This window comes from Equus przewalskii, chromosome 13 (genome assembly GCF_037783145.1).
Source record: "Equus przewalskii isolate Varuska chromosome 13, EquPr2, whole genome shotgun sequence".
NCBI lineage: Eukaryota > Metazoa > Chordata > Mammalia > Perissodactyla > Equidae > Equus > Equus przewalskii.
In genome coordinates, this window is record NC_091843.1 from 21088085 (window position 1) to 21115744 (window position 27660).

A 27660-nucleotide genomic window follows, 5' to 3' on the forward strand; every position below is an offset into this window, starting at 1 on the left:
AGATGACAAAATATCTGTCTTAAAGCTATCTTTCAACAAATATAAAATAAAAATTCTAAGTGACAAATACTCACAATCTAGGGACATGGAAAAGCTTTAAATATATTGTTAAGAGATAATACAATAATCCAAAATGCTGTGTACTAATGAACTATGTAACTTATGTATGCATGGGGAAAGTAATTCCAAAAATAAAAAATCATACTACACTAGAAATGAGATTATAAACTGTAAAAATTGTAAAAAAAGAAAGTATGTTGTCTTTTCAATTTAAAAAAAGTTGTAAATAAATTTCACGAGTTTATGAAAATCATTAAATTGTTAACTGCAGATGACAAAAGTTGGATTTACGAAAAATGATTCTGAGAACCACGTGTGTTTATATGACCCTGGGGGTCATCTGCCCAGCCTTGCAATTCTTTGCTCATTCTCCTCTGTGTGAATAGTGTCTACCAGGATGGAATTTGGGTTTCCAGTAAAATGAAGGGACTTTCTCCACAGAGCAAGTGTGTGTGGTAGAGGGGAGGAGGTGAGAAACAAGGCACTCCGGGAGGACTAGTGGTTTGGGAGTATCAGGGGAGGCCCTTCTTGGTTGCTCTGGTGAGTGGTTGGAAAATCCCACCTTGTGATTTCTGATATACAAAGACCAATAGATACTGGGGATCAAGGTGTCCTTGGAGTTGACTCTTGAAGCAGTGGGCACAGGTAGAAGGAGAGAAAGAGACATATTCTCAAAGAGCTTAGAGGGGCTTTGGGGAAGCTTTCTGGGAATGCGAGAGGTTTTAGGGTAGAGGAGAGAGACAGAGGTGAACTCTTTCCAAAGCCTTTCATTCAGAGCCCCAAATTTACACTATGCCAGAGGCTGAATTATCCTCGCTACATATGGCTTGAACTCATGAATCTGTAGCCCCTGGCTTTATCGTTCGTCCTTCTCTGAGCTTTGCTTTGTACACTCCCACTCCCATACCCCAAAGGGCTTCTTTAACAGGAACCTAGTTTGTCCACCATGCAGGGTGTTAGCTCAGCAGACCCACAATTTATACAAACGCCACTGAAGTAAAGTGGAGGTGGGGACTTGCCCACCACAACGTGCTCTGCCAGGCACTTTCTCTGCATTTCCTTTTCTATCTGACAGTTCATCAAGAGATGTATGCATATAAATACCTATGTATTTCAAAGCAACAGCTCTCTTCCTCTGGAGGGAGATATCAATTGGGGTATACCCTATCAGATACCCTATCAGATAAAGGCCAATATTTTTGACAGCAATATTCATCACCATGGTAGCAATTTTGCTGCTGCATAAACAAAGACATAATGGATGGTTGATTAACCAGTGTCCCAAACTTAAAGTTTGGCACACATACACACATATATACAAAAGATGAGAAAGGGATCTTTTGCCGAAAGCAAAATAAGGTCATTCAGGGAGCTGCTGTGATGGAGTGGAGTCTTTCAGATAGAAGAAAGATGTGCTATGGTGGGAAGAAGTAAGGTGCCTCAAAATATCGAAGGCAGTATCATGACTGGCAGGGTAAGAGTGATGAGGGAGACGCTGGAGAATGCAGCAGGGGACAGGCCAAAAAAGGCTTTGAGGTTCATGTAAAGGATTTTGAATTCTGACCTTAAGGTAACAGGATGCCACTGAGATGTTTTAAATAGAGGAGTGGCTTGATCAAATTTGTACTTTGTAAACGGCACCGTGGTGGCTGTGAAGAGAAATATTTGGGGAGGGATTGTTAATATGTGACCTTATGTCATGTCCTGTCTTTTGCCACAGGATCTATAAAATGAGGAGATTGGAGGGGATGTTTTGAAAGACACTTTTCCTTTTGAAATATCCATATGGGTTGGACAGTTCTTCAAGGAGGGACTTGTGGCCCCAGCTGCAGGGAGTGCTGCCCATGGACAGCCTTCAGCTGGTAGTGAGTTTGGAAATTGCCTCGGCTTCAGAGAACTCCCTCACTGAAGGTAACGCTCTTCCCAGACCGCACAACAAGAACTGACTGATGTGGAGAGTGAAGGTCTGGCCATCTTAACCCAAGGCAGACCAACTCTGAAGGGCCACTCTAGTTTGAGAGCTCCCCACAGAGCCTGCATCACAGCTTGACTTCTCCCTCTGTGCACCCCTGCTTCCAGCACTTCCCTTCCACAGGTGCTACTCCTAAGGGTACTTCCTAATAAACATCCTTCTCACAAAAATCCATCTCAAAATCTGCTTCTTGGAGAACACGATCTGTGACACTGTGCTCCTGTAATGTGCTGTGGTCTCCTCCTCTGACTCCACTAACCTTGTGAAGAGAGTTGGTGATGGGCAGGAAAGGAATAATGCATTGTATATGGTTTTGAATTTAGATAATTTAAAAATAAAGTACGTTTCTTTATTGCAAAATTGGGTCTATTTTAGAAAGTTTAGAGCGTGTAGATATAATAAAGAAGGAAACAAACATCCCATTGATTGCCTTGCTAATTCACTGTTTACTCAAAAATGGACTGATTAGACTTATGCTTCCAGAAAGATGGAGTACACATATTTTTCCCTATTCCTCTCATTTGTACAACTAAAGACCTAGGACATTGTATATAAGACAAGCATTAGAAGACTCTGAAAGGTGGAGGGAAGACACACCAGCCAGGAAATGAGGAACAACATGGTGGTGAGTTCCTTGGATTTCCTTTTTGCCTCATACATCCCAGACTTGGAGCTGAAGAAGCTGGCATTCCTGAAAATAAGTCCCAACAAAAACCTCTCTCTAGCCAAAGAACCAGGAAAGGAACAGCCAAGACAGACAGAAACCTTTTAGACAATGACTGCTCTAATTCAGCCAAAGATCACATGCCCCCCATTCCCCACCATGCAAGCAAAGGCCAAGTGGGCACTCTGGACTAACATCCTCGTGAAGCTGTAGCAAGACCTCCAATACTCCCCCTGGGTGGTGTCATAGAATGAAAGGAAGGGAGCTAGGGCTTTTATCCAGCTAGCTGGTAGTAAAGCCCCTCTCCACTCTTCCCTCTGTCATTGGAGACCATGTAGGGAGTCGAAAATCTCACCCCTGCCTAGAAGTAATGAGAAGCCCCCACCTCTGGGATGTGTGATCTGAGGCCAAGCGGACAACTGACTTCGACAGCAGTAATAAGATGATACCCACACCCCATTTCTCTGCTGGAGTAGTGTCAGAGGAAGCCTGTGAAAAGAAGTTTAAATAAGAGCTAGAGTCTCTTCAGATGATACAAAAATGTTCAGGCTTCAACCAAAAAATCATTTGTCATACCAAGAAACAGGAAGATCTCAAACTGAATGAAAAAAGACAATCAGTAGATGGCAACACCGAGATGGCAGATGTTAGAACTAATGACAAAGATTTTAAAACATCCATGAAAAAGCAATTAGAAATATGCTTGAAACAAATGAAAAAATAGAAAGCCTCAGCAAAGAAATAGAAGAGAAAAAGAATAACCAAATGGAAATTTTAGAAATGAAAATACAATAACTGGAAAAAAAAAAAAAGCTCAGTGATTGGGCTCAACAGCAAAATAGAGGAGTAAGAAGAAAGAATCAGTGAACTGAAAGATAGAACAATAGAAACTACCCAGTATGAACATCACAGAGAAAATAGACTGGACAAAAAATGAACAGTGCACCAGGGACCTGTGGGACCAGAACAAAATATCTATTATTCCTGTCATTGAAGTCCTAGAAGAAGAGGCAAAAGGGTGGGCTGAAGAAATATTAGAAGAAATAATGACTGAGAACTTCCACAATTTGGCAAAAGACATAAACCTACAGATTCAAAAAGCTCAGTGAATCCCAAACAGAAAAAATCCAAAGAAATCCACACCAAGACAAACCACAATTAAACTTCTGGAAAAAAAGAAAGAAATCTTGAAAGAAGCCAGAGGAAAATGGTGCCTTACCTATAGGAGAAAGCAATTTGAATCACCGCAGATTTCTCATCAGAAACCAAGGAGGACAAAAGGAAGTAGCACGATGTTTTTCAAGTGCTGAAAGAAAAGAATAGAAAACTCAAAATCCTGTGCCCAGTAAAAATATCCTTCAGTAAAGAGCATCCACAAAAACCTCCAGTAAACGTTATATGTAGTGGTAAAAGATTGAATGCTTCCTTCCTAAGATCAGGAACAAGACAAGGATGTTCACTTTCACCACTCTTATTTAACATAGTGCTGGATGTTTTAGGCAGTACAATAGGCAATAAAATTAAATAAAAGGCATACAGATCAGAAAGGAAGAAATAAAACTGTCCTTATTTGCGGATAACATGACTATCTATGTAGAAAATCCCAAACAATCTACACAAAAGTTCCTAGAACTAATAAGTGCAGCAAGTTTGCAGAATACAAAATCAATTGCATTTCTATATATTAGCAATGAACTTGTGTACACCAAAATTAAAAATACAATACCATTTACAATAGCTCAAAAAATAAATATTTATGTGTAAATCTAAAAACACTTGTACACAACTTGTATGCTGAAAACTACACAATACTGAGGGAAGAAATCAAAGACCCAAGTAAATGGAGAAACATATCAGGTTCATGGATTAGAAGTGTCCACATAGTAAAAATATCAGTTTTCTCCAAATTGATATACAGATTTAATACACTGCTTATCAAAATCCCAGCAAGATATTTTGTATATATAGACAAGATTATTCTAAAACTTACATGAAAAGGGAAGGAAACTAGAATAGCTAAAATAATTATGAAAGAGAAGAATAAAGTGGGAGGAATCAATCTACCTAATTTCAAGACTTATTACGTAGCTACAGTAATCAAGACTCTGATATGGGTGGAGCAATAAGACACACAGATAAATGGAACACAATAGAGAACCCAGAAATAGGCTATACAAATATTCCCAACAGATTTTTTTATTTTTTAAAGATTGGCTCTGAGCTAACATCCATTGCCAATCTTACTCTTTTTTTCTTCTCCCCAAACACCCCCCGGACATAGTTGTATATTTTAGTTGTAAGTCCTTCTAGTTCTGCTCTGTGGGATGCTGCCTCAGCATGGCCTGATGAGCGGTGCTAGGTCTACACCCAGGATCTGAACTGATGAAACCCTGGGCCGCTGAAGTGGAGCATGCAAACTTAACCACTGGGCCATGGGGCCAGCCCCCAACAGATTTTTGACGAATATTCAAGAGCAATTTAAAGGAAGAAAGATAACCTTTTCAACATATAGTGCTTGAGTATAATAATAATCATAATAATATAGTAATAATAAATAATAGTAAATAGTAAAAAACAAAATAAATAAAATAGTAAATAAACCTTGACCTAATTTCTCTTTATCAGAAAAAAGAACTCAAAATAGATCACAAACTTCAGTAAAATGTAAAACTATAAAACTTTTAGGAAAAAAAACATAGCAGATAATCTTTGGGATCTAGGGCCAGGCAAAGAGTTCTTAGTCTTAACACCAAAAGCATAACCAACATAAGGAAAAATTGATAAATTTGATTTCATCAAAATTAAAACCTTTCACTCTTTCAATGATCCTGGTAAGACAATGAAAAGACAAGCTACAAACTGGGAGAAAATATTTGTAAAAGATATATATGACAGCAGATTGTTATCTAAAACATACAAAAACTCTTAAAATTCAACAATAAGAAAGCAAACAACTCTATTAAGAATGGACCAAAGACTTTAACAGACACCTCACCAAAGAAGATATACAGATGGCAAATAAACATATGAAAAAATGCTCCACATCATATGTCATCAGGGAATTGCAAAGTAAAACAACAGTGAGATACCATTACACACTTATTAGAATGGCCAAAATCCAGAACGGTGACAACACCAAATGCTGGTGAGGATGTGGAGCAAGAGGAACTCTCATTCATTGCTGGTGGGAACGTACAATGGTACAGCCACTTTGGAAGACAGTTGGGTGGTTTCTTACAAAAGTAAACATACTCTTACCACAAGATAGAGAAATCGCACTCCTTGGTGTTTACCCAAAGGAGTTGATAACTTAGGTCCACACAAATCTGCACATGATGTATGTAGCAGCTTTATTCATAATTGCCCAAACTTGAAAGCAGCCAAGATGTTCTTCAGTAGGTAAATGGATAAATAAACTGCAGTACATTCACACAATGGAATATTATTCAGGAATAAAAGGAAATGAGCTATCAAAACAAGGAGGACACACAAATGCATATTACTGAGTGAAAGAAGCCAATCTTTAAAGGCTACATGCTGTATGATTCCAACCGTATGACACTCTGGAAAAGGCAAAACTATGAAGACAGGGAAAAGTTCAGTGGTTGTCAGGGGTTCAGGGGGAGGTAGAGACGGACAGGTGGAACACAGAGGATGTCTAGGGCAGTAAGACTATTGCGTATGATACTATAATGGTGGATACATGTCATTATATATTTGTCAAACCCCACAGAATGTATAACACCAAGAGTGAACCCCAACATAAACTATGGACTTTGTGTAATGATGACATGTCAATGTTGGTTCATCAATTGTAACAAATGTACCACTTTGGTGGGGAATGTTGATGCTGGGGGAGACTCTGAGTATGTAGTGGTTGGAGGTATTCAGGAACTCTTGGCACTTTCCACTCAATTTTGCTGTGAACCTAAATGCTCTAAAAAATAAATTCTATTTAAAAATTCTACTTAACTTTTTGGTTGTGGAATTCCAAAGCTTTCCCCCAAACCCCTGGGAAGAAAAGCTTTTTTTCCTATTAGACATGACTTTTCAAATGCTCTTTGAAATGTGTGCAATTTCTAGGTCTAATTTGTATTTATAATCAACAATACAAACAGAGGGAGTTACTAATAGAACAAGTCAATGTCAAAGCTTAAGGAAACTTAGAGACCCTAAGATTCAGTGGTTTCCAAACTTTTGGTACAGTTTGACCTTTAAAAAAATTTTTATAAGAAATCTTAAATGGACCCTAGTGAACAAAGAGATGAAGGTGGAAGTGTTCTGGTTGAAAGTGGGGACAGGGCGAGCAGCCTGAAGTCCCACCAGTTTGGCTCCCCTTTGCCTTAGTGGACACCGGGAAAGCATTTCCCTGACTTAGAGGCTACTGATTTCTCCTGAGATTCTCATTTTACTGAGAGAAGATATGGCTTGCTCAAGGTTACCCATTGGGTTGGTTGAACTCCAGTCTATTGACTCTTAGGCCAGAGCTTTCTCCACTCTCTTCCACTCTGATTGAAAAGGAAGGTTCCTTAGCCCAGGATAACAGATGCTTGAGGACAAATTGGGCCTCAGGTGTCGAGAGGTGGAAGAGGATAATAAGGAAACAAAGAAAGTAGATTCAGAAGGAAGATAGCCAAATCCTGTGCAAGTCACAAAGACCAGAGTGTGTATTGGGGAAAGGAGGCTGTAGGGGTCTGAACTCATAAAATCTGTCTCTGTCCTTTGGAGGTCCAAAGTTCTAAGAAAAGTTCATTTTGGACCTGAAGCAGATGGAACCGTGGATAAAGACTTTCTCAGACAACTGCAGAGAAGCAGTTTCTAGGCTTGCATTGAGTTGGACCACTGTTTTACAGCCCCTAAGACAGTAGCTGGCATTTAGTAGATGACCAATAAATAATGGATGAATGAATAAACTTTTTTTTATTTTTTATTTCTTGTGAGGATGCTTTGCCCTGAGCTAACATCCGTTGCCAATATTCCTCTTTTTTTTTTTTTTTTTTGTTTGAGGAAGATTAGCTCTGAGCTAACATCTGTGCCAATCTTCCTCTATTTTGTATGTGGGATGCCTCCACGGCATAGCTGAGGAGTGGAGTAGGTCCACACCCAGGATCTGAACCCACGAACCTGGGCCACCAAAATGGAGGATGCGGAACTTTAACCACTTGGCAACCAGGCTGGCCTCAGATGAATGAACAAATTTATTAGAAAATGAAAATGTCATTAAACTCTAAACTGCTGTCTAAGAGTGTATTGCCACCCATGCCTTCAGGAAAATAATTCTAGTCTTTGAATGATAGAGTTCCACGGAAGGATCTCTCCTCTTTAAAGGGTGGTATGTGAACTACTGATCCTGTCTTTATTTAAAATTGTAATATTTTGCCCATTATGGATTTTTGCCTTAATTTTTATCTCTAAAATATTGCATTAAAATATTATTTATCTTGCCTACTGAGTTTTGCTCTCTCTCCTTAATTTTGCAGCTGAGGCAAGTGCCTTGTATGCCTTGCCCTAGTCTCAGTTCTGAGGTGAAGTGATACTGAAGGCAGGCAGCTCATATTTGTACTCACTTGCCATTCGGGAAACATGGAGTTTTTCTTCTTTCTCTTGCTTTTGTTCAATATCCATCTTTCAAAAAATACCAGCACTGGCTATGTGTGAGGCAATGCTGGGAGCTGTCAGAGCTGATGCCCAGACAAGTCAGGAACTTAGCTATAGCCACAGAAGTACAGCAGGTGCATAATTATACCTTACGGTAGAGAAGTGCTGTAAGTACAGAAAAGAGGCTATGAGTGGGTATGGAGGTAATATTTATTTTGGTGAACTTGGAGAAAACTTTTGCAGAAGGTCACATTTGAGATGAACCCTTAAGAAGGATCTTAAATGGGTTGGATATAGTCCAGATCCTTTTGGGAATGCATAGGAAATAAATCAAGCAACCAATAAGACGGGTTGATTTGGGATGATTCAAAAACAGGTATGACAATATCATGGATACTATTACACTGGTGAAATTCCACATAATAATGTAAATGTGGACTTTAACCACAGTAACAGCTACAATAAAAAATTCAGTAGGGATTACCTGATTTTTGTAGGATTTTAAATCCATTTTAAGTTTTTCAGCCTGCAGGAGATAAAAGATTTTGTCCTCCAGTGGGATCTCATGTGTGAGACACAAATCTTTGTTTAAATGAAAGTGTAAACTGGGATAGTTCCCAAATGCCAGGGTTACTGCTGCCCCCTGCTGCTAAAGACAGGTGTGGCAGCCGAAGCAAACTGGGCATCCTGCCCCACATCTGCTCACACAGGTCTGGGTGTTGCGATTGTTGTTAGCGATAAGGTCATTAGCACCCATTAGACAACAACAAGAGCGAAAATGGTGATCAGCAATTGAAACTATACAGTAGACTAAAGGGAACAATGCATTAGCAATGACTCATCCAAAGTGCGTTGTTTAAACACTATATATGAGCTGACAAAAATCATACGATAGGAAGAAGCAGTGGCTGGAGATGAAAAACTTAATCTGCTAGCTTTCATTTCTTCTGCCTGGGCTGATTAACAAGTAAAGATACAAGGTAATTGATTAATAAGACTTCAGAGATTATTATTTATGAACCTGTCTACCAATGACAGAGGTAGCAAGACCAAAAAATCAAAATCAGGGTAAATGGCACTGGAACAATTGGGCTCCCACACGCAAAAAAACAAAAAACCCCCAAGTAATATCAACTCATCTCACACCACATATAAAAATTAACTCAAAAAGGATGTTAGACCTAAATGTAAAACTCAAAATTATAAAACTTCTAGAAGAAAACACAGGGGAAAACTGTGACCTTGGGTTAGGCAAGGATTTCTCAGATAGAACACAAAAAGTATGAACCATAAAAGAAAACAATTGGGGCTGGCCCCGTGGCCAAGTGGTTAAGTTCGCGCACTCCGCTGCAGGCGGCCCAGTGTTTCGTCAGTTTGAATCCTGGGCGCGGACATGGCACTGCTCATCAAGCTACGCTGAGGCAGCGTCCCACATGCCACAACTAGAAGGACCCACAACGAAGAATATACAACTATGTACCGGGGGACTTTGGGGAGAAAAAGGAAAAAAATAAAATCTTTAAAAAAAAAAAAAGAAAACAATTGATAAATAGGACCTCGTCGAAACTAAAAACCTCTGCTCTTTGAAAGACACTGTTAAGAAAATGAAAAGATTAGCCACAGACTGGGAGAAAATATTAACAAAACACATATCTGATAAGGGACTTGTATCCAGAGTGTTGTTTGTGTGTGTGTGTGTGTGTGTTGGTGTGTGTGTGCATGCTCTTACAACTCAATAGTCAAGCAAATAAGCCAATTAAAAAATGGGCAAAAAATCTGGACAGTTCACCAAAGAAAAGATACATGTGGCAAATACGTATATAAAAGATACTCAACACATTTGGGCCAGCCAGGTGGCATAGTGGTTAAGTTCGCACACTCCACCCTCACAGTCCAGGGTTCGCAGGTTCTGATCCTTAGTGCGGACCTAGCACCACTTGTCAAGCCATGCTGTGGGAGCACCCCACATAAAATAGAGGAAGATTGGGACAGATGTTAGCTCAGCGAAAATCTTCTTCCAGCAAAAAGAGGAAGATTGGCAACAGATATTAGCTCAGGGCCAATCTTCCTCACACACACAAGATGCTCAACACTAGGGAAATCAAATTAAAACTACCACATAGCTATTAGAATCACAAAAAGTAATAATAAAAAGGAAAATACCAAGTGCAGGAGAGGATGCAGAGCAACTGCAACTCTTATCGTTTGCTGGTAGAAATGAAAAATGATACAGCTTATTCAGAAAACTGCTTGACATCTTCTTATATAGTTAAACACAACTATTATAAGGCCCAGCAATTCTGTTCTTATGTATTTATTCAAAAGAAATGAAAACATATGTCCATACAAAGACATCTATATGAAATTTATAAGACTGAAAATAACCCAAATGTCCATCAGTTAGTGAATGAATAAATGAATTATGGTACATCCACACAATGGAATATTCCTTACCTATAAAAAAGAAGAAACTATTGATACATGCAACAACACTCATGGCCCTCAGAAGTTTTATGCTAAGTAAAAGAAGCCAGACACAAAAGTCTACATGCTGTATTATTCCATTTATATGACATTCTGGAAAAGGCAAAACCATATGAACAGAAATCAGATCAGTAGGGGCTGGGGGTGATGAGAAGGGATTGACTGCAAGGGGGGAACAAAAGAAATTGCTTGGGGTGATGGAAATATTCTGTATCTTAATTCTGGTCGCGGTGGTTATATGACAGTACATATTCATCAAAACTCATCGAACTGTACAACTAAAGTTAATTTTACTCTAGGTAAATTATAGCTCAATAAACCTAAGCTTACAAAACCAACAGGGTGGAGAAAAAGTGTGACTATTTCTGCTTGTCACTTAGGGTGAAATGATAAATAATGATGTTCTTTATAATGTGCCAAGCTCCTAACAGGCAAGATGCCGGTTACCACGTACCCCTGCCTGTTTCTGCCCCTCACCTCCTCTCAATCTCCCTTTGCTCATTAGCTGTAGAACTCACAGGCTCCCTTTCTGTCTCTCTAACTCAGGAAGATCATGGCAGTCTCAGGCTCTTTGCACTTGCTGTATCCCAGATCTCTGCACAGTTGACTCCTCGTCACTTATGTCTTGGCTCCAAGGTCACCTAGTAGAGGCTACCCTGATCACCCTCCATAAAGTAGCTACCCCCCAACTCACATAGCTATCACATTATTTTATTTTTTCCCCCATAGTCCTCATCATTATCTTAAATTGTGTTTGTTTGCATGTGTGTGTCTGTGTCTCTCCATTAGAATGCAAGCCTTTTGTTCGTCTTTTTTACCTTCTAGAACAGTAGATGCCCAATAAAGATTTGTTGAATGGATGTATTCCTCACTAAGCTATAGAGAGCATCTTTAAGGAATAAACTTTCCATTCAGATTCTGGAAATGTAGCCACCTAAATAATGTTTATTGCATGTTATATTTTCACTAGCCTCTCTCATGATATAAATTTCATACCATTATTCATTTGTAGTTTATTGTAAAGAACACTAGACTGAGAGTCCAGAGTGCTAGTTCTATCCTTGATCCTTCCACTAACGGTAAGACCTCGCACCTTTGGGTCAAGTAATTCCATTTCTAGAAATTTATCTCAAGAAAAAATATTGGACACACGTGGAAACACATATGCACCGGGATGCTCATTTGGCGTATTAACAACAGGGAAAATTGGAGGAAGATAATTTCACACAGTGGGGCTTTGGCTAAATAGACTGTAGTTTATACATCAATGTCACACTGTGAATTCATTTGAAAATGATGATTATATTCATTGAGTATTTGCCAATTTCAGGCACTGTTCTAGGTGCTGAGAATGCAGCAGTGAGTGAAAAAAAAGCCTCCCACTCATGAACCTTGTATTTTGATGAGGAAGAAAGACAATAAAAAAATAAATCTACTACATAATATGATATCAGATGATAAGTTCTATGGAGGAAGGATAACGCACAGTAAGGGGGTTGGGGCATCCCCCATGAGAATGATTGGGGACATGCTATTTTTACAGAGAGTGACCAGGGAAGGCTTCTCTGAGAAGGTCACATTTGTCCAGAGACCTAAATAAAGTGAGGAAGTGACGCATGTGAATTTGTGTGGAAAGGGAGTTCCAGGCAAATGCAATGGCCCTTAGCAATCTTGAGGGAAAGAAATAATGCCTGTGGCTGGAGAAGAGTGAGCATGGAAAAGAATGGTAGGAAATAGTATTGGAGAAGTAGCCAAGGACCGGATTTTGTAGCGCTTTATGTAGGCCATGGTGAGGACATAGATTTTATCATAAATGTGATAAAAAACCTTGGCAAATTTTGAATAGAGAAGTCAGTGTCTCATATTTTAAGACAGTGTGATAAACAGGCTAAAGGAGGACAGAAGTGGAAGCAAGGAAACCAGCTAGGAGGTATTTCAGAAGTCCAGGGGAGATAATGGTGGCATGGACTAGGACTGTAGCAGTGGGGATGGTGAAAATGTTATATTTGGGACTTTTCCTTTTTGTAGATAGAACTAACATAAAAGGCCGGTATAGTATACTCCTATGCTTTGATGGAGTGTAAGGAGAAAGAAGAGTAAAAGTCGAATCTTTAGATGTGAGCCTTTGCAATGCCGTGAAGTGCACTTGAGTAACGATGTGCAATACTGTTGGGAAAAGGGGTCTGAGTGCAAAGGAGAGGGTGTTGCCAAGGTCTGGAATCACCTGGACATTATTACCTGGATGAGTCCTGGGCAACTCGAACGATCAAATGTGCCAAATGTTGCTGAGAATGGAGTAAAAGGAAGACTGAGAATGACCATTGGAAGTCAGGGGTGTAGGTCACAGTGGGCTCAGTAGCAGGGAGAAAAGCCTGATTGGGATATGCTCAAAAGTGAATGGATTTCTTCAACAAATAAACTGATGTGGGGGGAAAATTGAGATGAGGGAAGAAACCTATCGATTAACAGGTAATTAAAAGACATCAGCCAGTCACAAATGGGTATGCTTCACTGGATCCTGAGACAACTGGTATCCAAATATTGACTTGATTTTGGTGATATTAAATAATTATTAATTTACTTTTAAATGAGACAATAGTTCTGTGGTTATGTGAAAAAAATAAGTCCTTATTTTTTAGAGATGCATGCTAAATGAAATGCAGATAATTGTTCAAGTCGGGTGATGAGTACACTGTTCTACTTTTGTGTATGTTTGGAACTCTCCATAATAAGTTTTTTAAAGACGAAGTCAAAGAATTTTATTTTAAAGAGGTAAAGTTGAGAGCTTTTATCAAAATAACCACCTTACTTTTTAGGTGCAACATGCTCTTCTAAGATTCCCACGAATTTAGAGATTTGTGACACTTCTTATGAAAGTAACATCCAAAAGAAAATTTTAAGTCTGATTTTTTTAAAAAAAAATTGTTAATTTATTGCTTGGAAATATAATAGACATCGCTGGATTCCTAAATGAAAATAAAAGTAAATGGATGATGAGGAAATGGAAATGGAGAATACATTATTGACTCCCAATCATGTTCACAAATATTTCCACACTAAAAAATATATAAATAGTATATAGAGTCCAATCTCATTTCTTTAAATGTTATTTTTGACAGTGGGGTTAGAGTCGACAGAATTTTTTAAAATATCCGCTTACCTGTATTTTCTAACTTATGTAAGGCACATGGATGGATGCCTTGTTTAATTTTAAGCGTTAAAAAACAAAGGAAAAGAAAAAAAAAAAGAACGAGACACCACCGGCTGCTTTTAGTGATACAAAATACAAAGACTCTCCCGCCAACTCCCAAACCTCCGCCGAATTCCGGAGACAAGAAGAGAGATATGCGCAGGCGCAATAGCGAGCCATCGGTCTGAGGCGGGACTAGAACCTCGGTTAAAGGACAGCTCTCTCAGCCAATCCAGGGGCAGTGTCAGTGGCTTCTTCCTGGAGGAGGAGGCCGGAAGTCGGGTTTCGGCTGCGGTGGCGGAGGCGCTTGCCAGTGTCAACCCGCCGCGGAGGTGAGTGGGCGGCGACGGCGAGTGGGCGGCGACGGCTCGGGGCTCCGTTCTCCCTGCGTTTCTGCCTCCGGACCCCGCGGCCTCCTCAGGGCGGGCTGGGAACGCGGGAGGCCTGGCGCGGCGTGCCCTCGGCCGCCTTCCTCGGAGAGCGCGGCTTTCCAGCCGCTCGTGGAGCCCCCGGTGGGCAGGCAGGCAGCAGGTGCCCTCAGCGCGGCGGGTTCGGGCTTCCTCCGGGTGGGGAGGCCGAGCCCGACCGGAGCTTGGGAGACCTGCGTTCGCGTCCCGCGCCGCTGGTTTGCTAAGCTGTGTGGCCCTGGCGAGTCATTGGCCTCTCTGCCCTTTGTAAGATGAGAATGACCCTTCCTCCCCAGGGAGCCATCCTGAAGTAGGCTAGTTACCGGGGCCGGGGGAGGAGGTGGAGCTCCAGCCTGACGGCAGGCTCATCTGGAGAGCTTCCAGCGGGCCCGTTCACAGTAGACAAAATGAATCGAATGTCTGGGGGTGGGACCGTGGTGTACCTTTCTTCTTTTGGGTAAGCCCCCCGGATTGGAACAAACACTAGAAAGTGGGTCTTGATTCTGATAAACCGGCCATGCTGGTTTTGCTAAACATCTCCATCACCTTTGATAAGTTCAGTCCAGAGACGTGATAGAGAAGTAAACATAATTCTGTAATATGTCAGGTTCTTTTTGTGCGCTTGGAGGCTTCATAGTTTATCGGTTTAGAAGAGCTTGTACTTTGCAGCCCAAAGGACCAAGGGTAAAAATTCCTGCTGTGCCGCTTACTGGCCTTTTGATCTGGGCAAATGCTTGCCCTCCCCTTGAGATTTGGGAGCCTCATCGCTAAAATGAAATTGATAATAGTACTTAACTCATAGGATTGTTAGGAAGGTTAACTAAGCGAGGATGTAAAACAATGGTAAAACAATGGTACTTGTCACGTTCTTGGCCTTTGGAAAATGGCAACTTAAATAGATGGTGCTGGGAAGCACAAAACAGTGGAGGGAAACCTGGGCTGGCTAAAATTTATTTTGAAGTACCAGTTCAATGCTGATTCTCTGATTTTGGTAATTATGTGGTTATAAGAGAACATTATTGTTTTGGGGATACACACTGAAGTATTTAGGGGTAAAAGAATGAGAGACCAGTAAGGCAAATGAAGGAAAATATTAACATTTGGAGAATCTGAGTGAAGAATATGGAATTTGCTTTGTACTATTCATACAATTCTTCCGTAAATCTGAATTTATGTTAAAAAGTTGATTATAACTATTTGCAACTGTAAGTGTATTGTAAATAAATGAAACAGTACGCAGCGTTTATAACCCCCCACCCCATGCATTTTCAGCCCTTTTTCCTTAATGGCTCTATTGTATTATAGAGACAGATTTTATGCAGCCCTCATATTGATGAAATCATGAGTTATTTCTGACTTTTCCTGCTCTTTCAAGCAGTCCTGCATTAAACATCCTTATACACATTTTTGTGTACTTGTACCAATATTTCTACAGGATAAATTTCTAGAAATAGAATTGTTGGTTCAAAGAATATCAGCATTTAAAATTTTGATACTGCCAAGTTAAATTCCAAATATGTATCTGTTTCCTTTCCTGTCAGTTGTGTATGAGAATTCCTCTTTAGCTGGTACTGATCTGCCACCTAAGAGGATTATGCGGAGGTGGTGATGGTGGCTTCTGTGAGAGCTGAGGAGAATGGATGCTCCACCACAGAAGGCTTCCCTGCGAGGCCAGAATAGCCAAGAGCCTGCTTCTAAGACTGGAATGACCACCCTGCAGAAACTGAGAGGGAGTGTGTGACCTCTGGTGGAGTCTAGGGTCTGCCACATAGAAGGCATGTTAATATTTGTTGAATGATGGAATATTTGAAATCTCGGTAGTCTGATAGATGAAAAGTACTCTTTTTTTTTTTGAGGAAGATTAGCCCTGAGCTAACATCTGCTGCCAATCCTCCTCTCTTTGCTGAGGAAGAGTGGCCCTGAGCTAACATCCGTGCCCATCTTGCTCTACTTTATATGTGGGACGCCTGCCCCATACCGCTTGATAAGCGGTGGGTAGGTCCACACCTGGGATCCGAACCAGCAAACCCCAGGCCGCTGAAGCGGAACGTGCAGACTTAACTGTTGTGCCACTGGACTGGCCCCGAAAAGTATTCTTTTTAAAATTTACGTTTAAAAGGGTGTTAGTCTGAATATTTCCCTGCCTTTATTCAGCATTTGTTTTTACCTCATCATCTTTTGTCTAGTTTTCTATTTTTTTGAAAACTCATTCAGTGAACCTTTATTGAGGATCTAGCACCTTCTAGGCATTGTTGAGCTGCTGGAGTTAGAGTTCTGAACAAGACAGGCAATCCTGGAGTTAGTGCTTTCCTTCTAGTGGAGATGGAGTTGGAAAATATGTTTTTAAAAAATCAAATTAAAATTTTTAGTATTTGCCCTTTATTAGCTCACAGGCATTTTTCTCCCAGAAAGATGGATTGTCTTTTAATTTTGCTTGTCATATTTTCCTGTATGGAACTTTTAGATTTATTTTTGATAGATATGTTGGTTTTTTGCCTTGTAGTTACTTATTTCTTGTCTGTTTTCCTTGATAGATTGTAAGCCATATTAGGATGGAGACACTGTTTCTTGTTTATCTTTGAAAGATAGTGTAGTGTTTGAGATCTTTAGGCTCTAAATCCTTCTACTATTTACTCTGTAACTTTACACAAGTGGCTTAACCTTTCTGAGCCACAGTTGTCTTATCTCTAAAATGGAAAGAGCACCTTTCTTTTCTCAGATTACTTACAGCCATGAGAAGAGCATTTAGAACAGCGTCTGGCACATAGTATGCACACAAATATTGTCTATCATCATGGTCATCGTTGCTGGATACTCATTGTCATATATTAGACAATAAATATTTGAAGGAGTGAATATGTATTGAGGGTGTTTGTACCTGCTTCCAAATTCCCGTTGATTAGAGCCCTCTTGAAATGGATAGCGCTGCTCAACAAATGTTTAGGAAGCCCTTGTGTGCAACGTTGTGGCTGCAGTGAGAACTATAATAAGAGTCCTTCCTCTCATGGAGTTTATGGCCTGGATGGGGAGACAAATGAGATACTGGTACAGAGAGAAAAGAGAAAGCAGCATCTACTTTTGATAGAGAAGTTGTGTCTTTAGAGGTGACATTTTAAGCTAGTGCCTGAAGCAGGCAGAAAAGGATATGAAAGACCCAAAGGCAGAAGACGTTGGTATAAAGAATTGTGAAGAATGCTAGATTGAGGGGCCAGCCCCATGGCATAGTGGTTAAAGTTCAGCGCACTCCACTTTGGCCGCCCAGGTTTGCAGGTTTGGATCCTGGGTGTGGACCTATACCACTCATTAAGCCATGCTGACATGGTAACCAACATACAAAATAGAGGAGGATTGGCAAGGATCCTAGCTCAGAGCCAATCTGTCTCACCAAAAAAAAAAAAAAAAAAGCTATGGAATTGACTGAGATCTTCCAAGGGAGACTATAAAGTAGAGGTCTAAAACTAGTGGCCAGCAGACCACAAAGATCGTTGTGGCTAAGTTCTTTTTGACTCCACAGTACTTGACAATTTCTGGAATTAATTACCCGTGTTTAAATATTGAGAGATTTCACCTAAAAATCTGGATTTTGGCCCTCTCTTGAAAAATTAAGGAACTGAGGAACAATAAATCTTCATTTCCACGTGAAGGCTAATGGCTGGAGTTGTTGAGATCTGGCCAGCCTGTGCTTGTTAGTTCACCCTAATCCCTGCCCCAGAGCACTTCAGTCGTTATGTTGCCTGCCTTTCCCTTTGATATTTGAGTTTGTGATTCCCTACTTTAGAGAGAGAAGAGGGCCCAGGGAGCGTTCTGCAGCACCCCGCTGTTAACATTTGGGTAGAGAAGGAGAGGCAGTAAAGGACACTGAGATGGAGTGGCCATAAATGCAGGCTCACGGAAGGTGAAGGAGGGGGGAGTGTGTTGGGAAGGAAGAAAGTACTGCTGAGAGATTGAGATTAGAAAAATATCCATTGGATTTGGTGGTATGGTGACTGTTGATGACCTTGATGAGCAGTTTTTGTGGAGGTAGGAGGTTGAAGCCAGATTGGATAAGGACAAAAATGAATATGCAGAAGGTTAGTAAAGCAGCAAATTGCGGGTTGGTAATTCACGATGCCACTGCCACTGCCTCATTGACTCCCAGCAGCATCTCATGCAACACTGTGGCTTGGTGGAAACTCAGGGCTGCCCGGTCCGGCGAAATACATGGATGATTGAGGATGTAACGTGAATCAGAAGAGGGTGGCAGCCTTTCCCTGTTGTAAATATTAGTTTTAGAAACTAAGGAGATCATTTTGTCTCAGACCCCAGACTGCTGGGGGAAGAAAAGTCAGCCAGTGTGACTGGTTTGTTTTGTAGCTCTACTCTAAATCTTTGGTCTATTTTTATAGGTTCTGGATCTTCCACAATGGGTGAGCCACAGCAAGTAAGTGCTCTTCCGCCACCTCCAATGCAGTACATCAAGGAGTACACGGATGAAAATATTCAGGAAGGCCTAGCTCCCAAGCCTCCACCTCCAATAAAAGACAGCTATATGATGTTTGGCAACCAGTTCCAATGTGATGATCTCATCATCCGCCCTTTAGAAAGTCAGGGCATCGAACGGCTTCATCCTATGCAGTTTGATCACAAGAAAGAACTGAGGAAACTCAATATGTCTATCCTTATCAATTTCTTAGACCTCTTAGATATCTTGATAAGGAGCCCTGGGAGTATAAAACGAGAAGAGAAGCTAGAAGATCTTAAGCTGCTTTTTGTACATGTTCATCATCTCATAAATGAATACCGACCCCACCAAGCAAGAGAGACCTTGAGAGTCATGATGGAGGTGCAGAAACGTCAACGCCTTGAAACAGCTGAGAGATTTCAGAAGCATCTGGAACGAGTCATTGAGATGATTCAGAGTTGCTTGGCTTCTTTGCCTGATGATTTGCCCCATTCAGAAGGAGGGATCAGAGTGAAAACTGAACCGATGGATGCTGACGATAGCAACAATTGTTCTGGACAGAATGAACGACAAAGAGAAAATTCAGGTCATAGGAGAGACCAGATTATAGAGAAAGATGCTGCCTTGTGTGTCCTAATTGATGAAATGAATGAAAGACCATGAAGGGTGTTTCTTTTTCTTCTTGCTTTTCTTTTTTCTTTCCAGTAAATAGCAGCGTATATTAGTTAATTTGCTCTTGGAGAGTCTTAAAAGAGATAGAACTAGAGGTTATGTAAATGGCTTGACTCTCCAACTTTATCAATGATGAGATGTCAGGCAGTAATTTCAGTTTATGGCAAGCATAGGCAAATGAGTGTGCCTATATTAAGAGTAATCACCTTAAAAAGGAAGATGTTTGCTGCTTTTCTGTTGAATCTGCTTGTTTTTGGAGTTTCAGTAAACATTGGAGATATCCTCAGTAATAGCAAGCCTTCATCCTTGTAAAGTAGATTTGTCATTTGCTTTAAGAATGATGGATAAATAAAGGATATCAAGCTGTATAAGTGTGAAATTATGAAGTCTTTAGATTTATTTCACTTAAAAATTTACTTAATCTCTGAAGTAGTGTAACATGTTAAAAGAGAGGAACCCCATAGTTATAAAACAGCGATTTTATTTTGTCTTCTTTTGTGTGTGTGTGGAGAAGATTGGCCCTGAGCTAACATCTGTTGCCAGTCTTCCTCTTTCTGCTTGAGGAAGATTGTCCTTGAGCTAACAATCTGTGCCAGTCTTCCTCTATTTTGCATGTGGGATGCCACCACAGCATGGCTTGATGAGCGGTGTGTAGGTCCACACAAGATATGCAAACCCACAAACCCTGGGCTGCTGAAGCAGGGCACACAAACTTAACTACTATGCCATTGAGTCAGTGCCGTATTTTAACTCTTGACTGCTCCTGTAAATACACTATCTCAGCCTCTTGTTCCTATCCTGGCTGGATCCCATAACTTTTTTCTAGTCACTCAGATAGTAAGTCCTTTGATCACTTTTAGTTACAAACATTTAGTAATTAAAATGTCTATGTAATTAGCTATACATTTCCTTTAAAGCTAAACTCAGGCTTGCTCAAGGCTGCAAGCCTGCAGTGGGAAGGGCATTTGGTGGCAGACTGTGAGATGTGCTCTGGAGATTCTTGCTGCCCTGAGATATGGCTGTCCTGCCAGGGACTACATTTCCCAACTCTCCTTGCATCTGTCTAAGGCCATGTGACTAAGTTCCTAGCCATGGAATGTGGGTGGAAAAATCCAGGCCTGCGTCAAGAATATCTTGCATGATCCTCCATTCTCTTCTCATTTGGTTGCATGGCCGCACCCAGGATCACTTTGGAAGCCACTTGAAGATGGTAGAGGTTCAGTTTGGGTCCTTGAATGACTGAGGACTAGGCCCTCCTTTCATTAACTCCACCCCCAGCCTACCCCAGCTGGTTCAAGTTTATATGAGCAAGAAGTCAACTTGTCTTGAGTGCTGAGGTTTTGTTCTGCACTTTCTTTTCTGCCCTCCAGCCTCTCCTCCACCAACGTCTTGGTGTAGAGTCTGCCTGATGTCTGAGATTCACTGCTGGCCTTTCCTTAATGTAGGCCAGTGGTTCTCAAAGTGTAGTCCTGGGCCAGCAGCATTAGCATCTTTGGGGCACTTAGAAATGTAAATTCTCAGGCTTCATCTCAGACCGACTAATCAAACTCTAGGGGTGGGGCCCAACAAACGTGGTTTAAGAAGCCCTCAGGGGATTCGGATGCATGCTTGAGGTTAAGAATCACTGATGAAGGTCATGCCTTTTCGCAGATGTCCACTTGTGAGTCTTCCCTCGTCCTGGTTTCCAGTATACCACCCTTCAGGGATTTGCACTGTGAACGTTTCCAGCTCTAGAGCTGGCGAAGGCCAATTTAAAGTGGCCACAGGCCAATTCTAAATGGGAAACACTCATGTGTTTCTTTTCTTTAAGAATCGGGAGTGTAGGCTGTTCCCAAGTAAACACCTCTCTATTAGAGAGGCAGCTAGCTGGCCAGTCGTCTTTTTTTCTGGTATGTGTTCGGTATAGATCTTTGGGCTCCAGAGGCTCCAGAAGACACAGTCCTGGCTCTCTTAAGTTTAAATTGAAGGGAGAGGAGAGCCCCCTCATCCGCTCTTGGGATGGGTTAGACATTGCATAACACTTGAGCAACTCTGCAAAGAGATCTCCGTTTTCACCTACTCTTTTTATAATCTTGAGGGTTTTGGGCTTAGAGGTACAAAACCAATTTTTGGCTTCTTTGCAAATTCTTACGTGGAAGTAACTAATTGAATCACATTGTAATGTCATTGCAAGTCATGTCATTTGTTTATGAATTTGTGGATGTGTGTGTGTTGGTGGGGAGGAGGATTAAGGGATTAAAATTCTTAGAGGAATCTTAAATTCTAATTTTGGGAGTATCTGATCTTGCGGTTCTGTGGGTGGGAGCTGACATAAAAAACTTTTTAAAAAAGATTTCTGATGTGAACTACTATTACAATGGGATGAAGGAGCTTCAGGGTTCTGATAGTTGTTACAAGTTTAAAAGTTTCTGTGCAGCTGGCCCTGTGGCTGAGTGGTTAAGTTCATGTACTCTGCTCCTGCTGCCCAGGGTTTGCTGGTTTGGATCCTGGGCATGGACCTACGCACTGCTCATCAAGCCATGCTGAGGTGGTGTCCCACATAGAAGAGCTAGAATGACTTACAACTAGGATATACAACTATGTACTGGGGCTTTGGGGAGAAAAAAAAGGAGGAAGATTGGCAACAAATGTTGGCTTAGGGCCAGTCTTCTTCCCCAAAAAGAAAAGGTTGCCTTAAAAAAAAAGTTTATAGAAAGTCTTTCAATCTTGTGAGGAGTAAAATACACCTCTGCACTCCTGATTATAATGAATATTCCTGATAGATTGAGGCCTCAAAGTGAAATATTTGGAACAATAGCCTGAGTATCTCTTGAAATTACCAGTGCCCAGGCCCCAGACCAAAGAGATTCTGATTTCATTGTTCTGGAGTAGGGCGTTGGCATTAGTTTTAAGAAATCTGTAGGGGCTGGCCCTGTGGCATAGTGGTTGGGTTTGGTGTGCTCTGCCTTGGGGGCCTGAGTTCATGGGTTCGGATCTGGGTGTGGACCCATGCTACTTGTCAGCCATGCTGTGGCAGTGACCCACCTACCTACAAAAAGTAGAAGAAGATTGCCACAGATGTTGGCTCAGGGAGACTCTTCCTCAAGCAGAAAAAGGAGAAGATTGGCACAGAGATGTTAGCTCAGGGCAAATCTTCCTCAGCAAAAAAAAAAAAAAAAAAAAAAAAAAAAATCTGTAGATGATTTTACTGTGCAGTGAATTAAAGGAGTATTGCATTAATACTTTCTGCTTGAACTAGTTTAAGCAAAAAGATGAATTTATTGAAAGGATACTGTGCTGTCACATGATTGAAGGATAAGTGGAACCTCCACACTATGAAGAGGACTAGGAGGGACTCTAGAGCAAATGGGACTCAAACTCCGGACCCCCTCTTGTCTCTCCTGTCTGGCCTCTGTTAGCTTCATTCCCTTTGCAAACCAAATGCGTTCATGGTATGGGTGGAGAACATGGCTGCTAACAGTTCCCAAGTGTTCAGTTTTTCTGCACCACTGCCTGGGAGTTGCCCCCCCCCCCCCCAAAAAAGGAAGACTAATTAGCTAGCCTGGGAGGAGGGATTAGGGGTGGCATTCCTGATTGCACCTGGGCCACTCAGGGGGGGCCTGTAAGAGTTGGACAGTCCTGAAAAGGTCCATGCATGGGAGGGAGGTAGGCCGCCTGTCAGGGGAAAGGAGTTGCTGAGCTGACCATACTGTGGATGTCCACCACAAATTAAGGACATAAATGAACTTTTGATATAACTAGCAAAAATAAACAGGTGTGCCAATTTATATTCCTTTTATCTGTGTGAGAGTGGTCACCCCACCACCGTTCATTCATTTATTCTTTGTATTCAGTTAGTGAAGATTGTGGTCCTCTCTATGCCTGACACTGGTTTAGTTGCTGGGGGTCTGGAGAGTGGGGAGGAAAATGAAAGATAAGAAAACAAATGAGTTAATTTTTGAAGACGTAAGTTCATGCATGTAACCATGCAGCCATTACAACACTCTGAAGAATCTGGATCCAATTATAGCTCTTGCTACCTCAAAATGCCTTGTCCACATGATCTTTTCAATTTAGGTTGATGTGTTCACATTTAAGGGCTTTGGAAGGCAGCTTCAACTGTGCTGCGCTGTATTTCAGAGAAGAGGCTGTACTAGGCCCCAAGGTCACTGGAAACAGCAAGTGCAAGCGTCTCCTGAGGAAATAAAAATCGGCATGATTTGAGTGAGAAAGGCGATTATGTTGGAGCCAGAGAAGCCGATGGAAGGCAGATTACGGGATATTGAAGGTGAAGGGAAGGAGTTGGAGATCGACAGCAAACATGTTTAGGGCTCTGTTGGCACTATTCTAATCTCTACATACATCGGGTCATTTTATCCTCACAACAACCCGATGAAATCAGTCTGATTTTGACACCCACATGACAGATGAGGAAGCAGAGGCTCAGAGAGATTATGTAATTTACCTAAAGCCACCAAGCTAGTGGGTGGCAGAGCCAGGATTGAAACATTCTAGTCTCAAAGCCTAAGCATTCAACCTCCATACTTGACCACCTCTCTACTGCGTCATGTAGTTGAGAAGTCATAGGTAATAAATAGTGGGCCGAGAGTGGAATCCAATATTTTGACCCTAAAGTCCACACTCAAACACTACATGATACTGGACTGAGGCGGGAGCGGATTTGTAGATGGGACTTAGGCGTTCCCTTTGAACACGTGAAGGCATTTATGCCTCAGACTTCTGTGGCTGTCTTGAGATACTGTGCCTATAGCGCTAATCTTCCTAAAAACCCCTCTTGGTAGGTATTATTCCCACTTTACGAAACTGAGGACCAGTTTTGTAGTTTGCCTAGGTGGCATATTCAGATTAGAATCTAGGTCAGGAGTTGACGAACTTTTTCTATAAAGAGCCAGTTGGTAAGTGTTTCAGGCAGTGAAGACCATGAGGTTTCTGTTGCAACCACTCAACTACCGTGGTGCAAAAGCAGCCATAGACGATATGTGAAGAAAAGAGCGCGACTGTTCCAGTGCAACTTGTATGTGGACGCTGAAACTTGAACTTAAATAATTTCCACATTATGAAATATTATTCTTTTGATTTTTTCCAACCATTTAGACACCTAAACTAAATCTTAGGTTGTGGACTGTACAAAAAAACAGGCAGCCGACTGGATTTGGCCAGCAGGATATGATTGATCTAGGTGTTTGGGTTCTAAAGCCTGGAGTGTTTTCACAAAACCACTAATAACCACAGAAATGAACATTACAGGATTGTTCTAAGGCCTAAAGGAGATTATGGCTACAAACACTTAGAACAATCTCTAGTACTTAGTAAACTATCAAAGGTCAACTAGTATCCTTCCTGCTAAGTCTTTTTGTCCTGCGTTTGGCATTTAGAATCAGATTGAAGAGCTGGTTTCAGACTTCAATGTGATGAGGCTAACAGTAGGTGGCACTCTTACCCCAAGTTTAGGAGCTGCATCCCCGTGGCAGAGGAGGGGAGTAGGAAGGAGAAACTCAGAGGTGCTGCTGATGATGTTGAGCTTTTTATTCAACAAGTGAGATTTGCTGCCTGTGCCTGTCTTTGGTCTACAAAATCTTTTCTCATGGAGAGAACAGGGTGTGAATTTTTCAAAATAATCAGTGTTATGTTGTGAATAAGAGTCTTTTGATCAGAACCTTTCTGCCAGGGCTGCCTGGACAAGACCTGGGGAAGACCCAGGCATTATTGGTTAATACTGAGTGGATGATGACAGTAAGATGCTTCTCACATTTGCTTAACACATATGTCCAAGTTCTAAGAAGCTGCTGGTTCCCTGCCCCCAACTCTAGGTTTGGAATATGGGAAGACAGTCAAAGGATGGGAGTTGGGTGGGGACATGTTACATTGTACTAGAACTACAAGGAAAGATGCCCTTTGGCTCTTTATTGATTTTCACAATCATTCATTCATTCAACAAACATGAGGATCTACTATGAATACCATGAAACCAGTAAGAGCCATTAAGAAGAAGAATACTGGGGCCGGCCTGGTGGCATAGCGGTTAAGTTCACACACTGTGCTTCAGAGACCTGGGGTTCGCTGGTTCGGATCCCGGGCATGGAGCTGCACACTGCTTGTCAAGCCATGCTATGGCAGGTGTCCCACATATAAAATAGAGGAAGATAGGCATGGATGTTAGCTCAGGGACAGTCTTCCTCAGCAAAAAGAGGAGAATTGGCAGTGGATGTTAGCTCAGGGGTGATCTTAAAAAAAAAAAAAAAAAGCAAAAAAAAAGGAATGAGAATACTGACATGGAAAGATATTTTAGATACGATAAAAGTAAGTTTCTGGGTATAGTCTGAACCCATATTTGTATCTATCATGTATCTATCTAGCCATCTATCTATCTATCAATGCATAGTCAAATTGGAAAAATATGTAAAAACTATTTTATAGATGAGGAAATTGAAACTCAAGAATGTAACTTTCCACACACCAAGGACACTTCAGCTAGGAAACGGCACAATTAAAACTTAGGTTTAAAAGAAAAGGAAAGAGAAAGAAAAAGATCACAGCACGGTAGAATTCGGGCTCCACCCTTTACTAGCTGTGTAGCCTTAGTTGAAACTCAATTTCCTTACTTATGATAATTATAGTACCCATATCGTAGGGTAGGTACCATCTAATATTGAGAACGAAAGAGAAGATACTAGTTCTTTCCGAAACTTGTTTGTCCCCAAGCAACATACTCAGTTGGGTCTCAGGCGTGCTAATCATCCGTGCAGAAGCATCTGAGCTGGAAGGGCCGAGTGGGTCCTGAGCCTGGGGCTCGGAAACACTGCTGCTCACAGGGGAGAGTGATAAAGAAGAGAGGAGGAAGGCACAAATGACCAACAGCAGAAAGGAAAAAGGGACAGGACTACAGATTTTATAGACAGAAATAATGAAAATGTTATAGATTACCAATAAATTTGAAAATTTAGACAAAGTGGACAAATTCTTATAAAATTACCAATATTGGTTTAAGGCTATGAAGCTGGAATAACTTTTTAATGATTAAAAAAAAATGACCAGTGGTCAAAATCTTCTCACAAAGAAAACTTCAAGTTCAAACAGCTTTGCTGGCTAGTTCTACCAAACACTGCCAGAAAAAAAATTATATTATACAGACTCTTTCAGAGAATAGAAAAAGAGGGGATATTTCCCAACTCTTTATGAGACTAGCGTAAACAAAATATTAACACATTGAGCCTAGTAATATGTAAAAATAAAAGGTAATGTGTCATGGCCAATCTGTGTTTATTTTAGGAATAAGAATAGAAAATTAGTTAATGTAGTCTGTCACAATAATAGATTAAAAGAGAAAAATCATTTGATCATCTCAACAGATGCACAAAAGGCATTTTATAAACTGTAGCATCCATTTATGAAAATGAAAAAGAAAACAAACCGTTTAGAACATTTAGGAATAGAAGAGAACTCCTTTAATCTAATAATCCATAAAACCTATAGCATGTATTATATTTAAGGTGGAAAGCTGAAACCTTTCCTTTAAGAGCTGGAATGAGACAAGGATGCCTGCTATCAAAACGTCTATTAAATATGTGCTAGATTTCCTAACCAGCATGGTAAGAAAAAAAGGTAAGATTGAAGAGGAAGAAACTAAACTGTCATTATTTGCAGAAAATATGATTATCTACATAGAAAATTCAATATAACTCCAGATAACTTATTAATAACAGGTTTTACTGGTTGGAGGAAAAAAATCAACGTTCAAAAATAAAGTGCTTTTCAGAATACCAGCCACAAGCAGAAAGTAAAAATTTAAAAATAAGATACCATGTAAAATAGCATCAGTAATATGAAGTACCCAGGAAAAAACTCAAGGAGTAAGTTGAAGACCTCTGTGGAGAAACTTTTGAAATTTTATTGAGAGGTATTAAAGAAAATCTAAATATGAGGAGAGATAAAACATGCTTATGGATTAGAATACTCAATAATATAAAGAGATCAAATTTATTCCACATTGATCTTTGGATTCACTGCAAGCCAATCAAATTCCCACCAGTTTTTTTTTTAATTTGATAAGGTGATTCTAAAATTTATAGGAGGTATAAAGGACCTAGATAGCCAAGATGCCCTTGATAAAAGGACTAAGTGTCGGTGGGGGGGGGGGGGTGTGGGTTAGCCTAGTGGTGTAGTGGTTAAGTT

The 27660-nt window shown here is 40.7% G+C and overlaps 1 protein-coding gene across 5 annotated transcripts; it reads left to right on the top strand.

Moving 5' to 3' along the window:
* Nucleotides 1-14169: 14169 nt before the first annotated feature.
* On the top strand, nt 14170-19867 carry MED7 (mediator complex subunit 7). 5 transcript variants are annotated; one of them, XM_008514911.2, is made up of 2 exons: nt 14170-14300; nt 18761-19867. In XM_008514911.2, exon 2 carries the CDS (start codon nt 18778-18780, stop codon nt 19477-19479), a length of 702 nt encoding a protein of 233 aa, XP_008513133.1. In that variant the 5' UTR covers nt 14170-14300; nt 18761-18777; the 3' UTR covers nt 19480-19867. The 5 variants fall into 5 exon arrangements, with proteins under 5 accessions (XP_008513133.1, XP_070426500.1, XP_070426501.1 ...); XM_070570399.1 differs by having other exon boundaries at nt 14287-14499; XM_070570400.1 differs by lacking the exon at nt 14170-14300 and adding an exon at nt 14309-14480.
* The last annotated feature ends 7793 nt before the right edge of the window (nt 19868-27660 follow it).

What these genes read in the sequence shown, in the direction of transcription:
- MED7 (XM_008514911.2), top strand. Translation starts at nt 18,778, where the DNA reads ATGGGTGAGCCACAGCAAGTAAGTGCTCTTCCGCCACCTCCAATGCAG.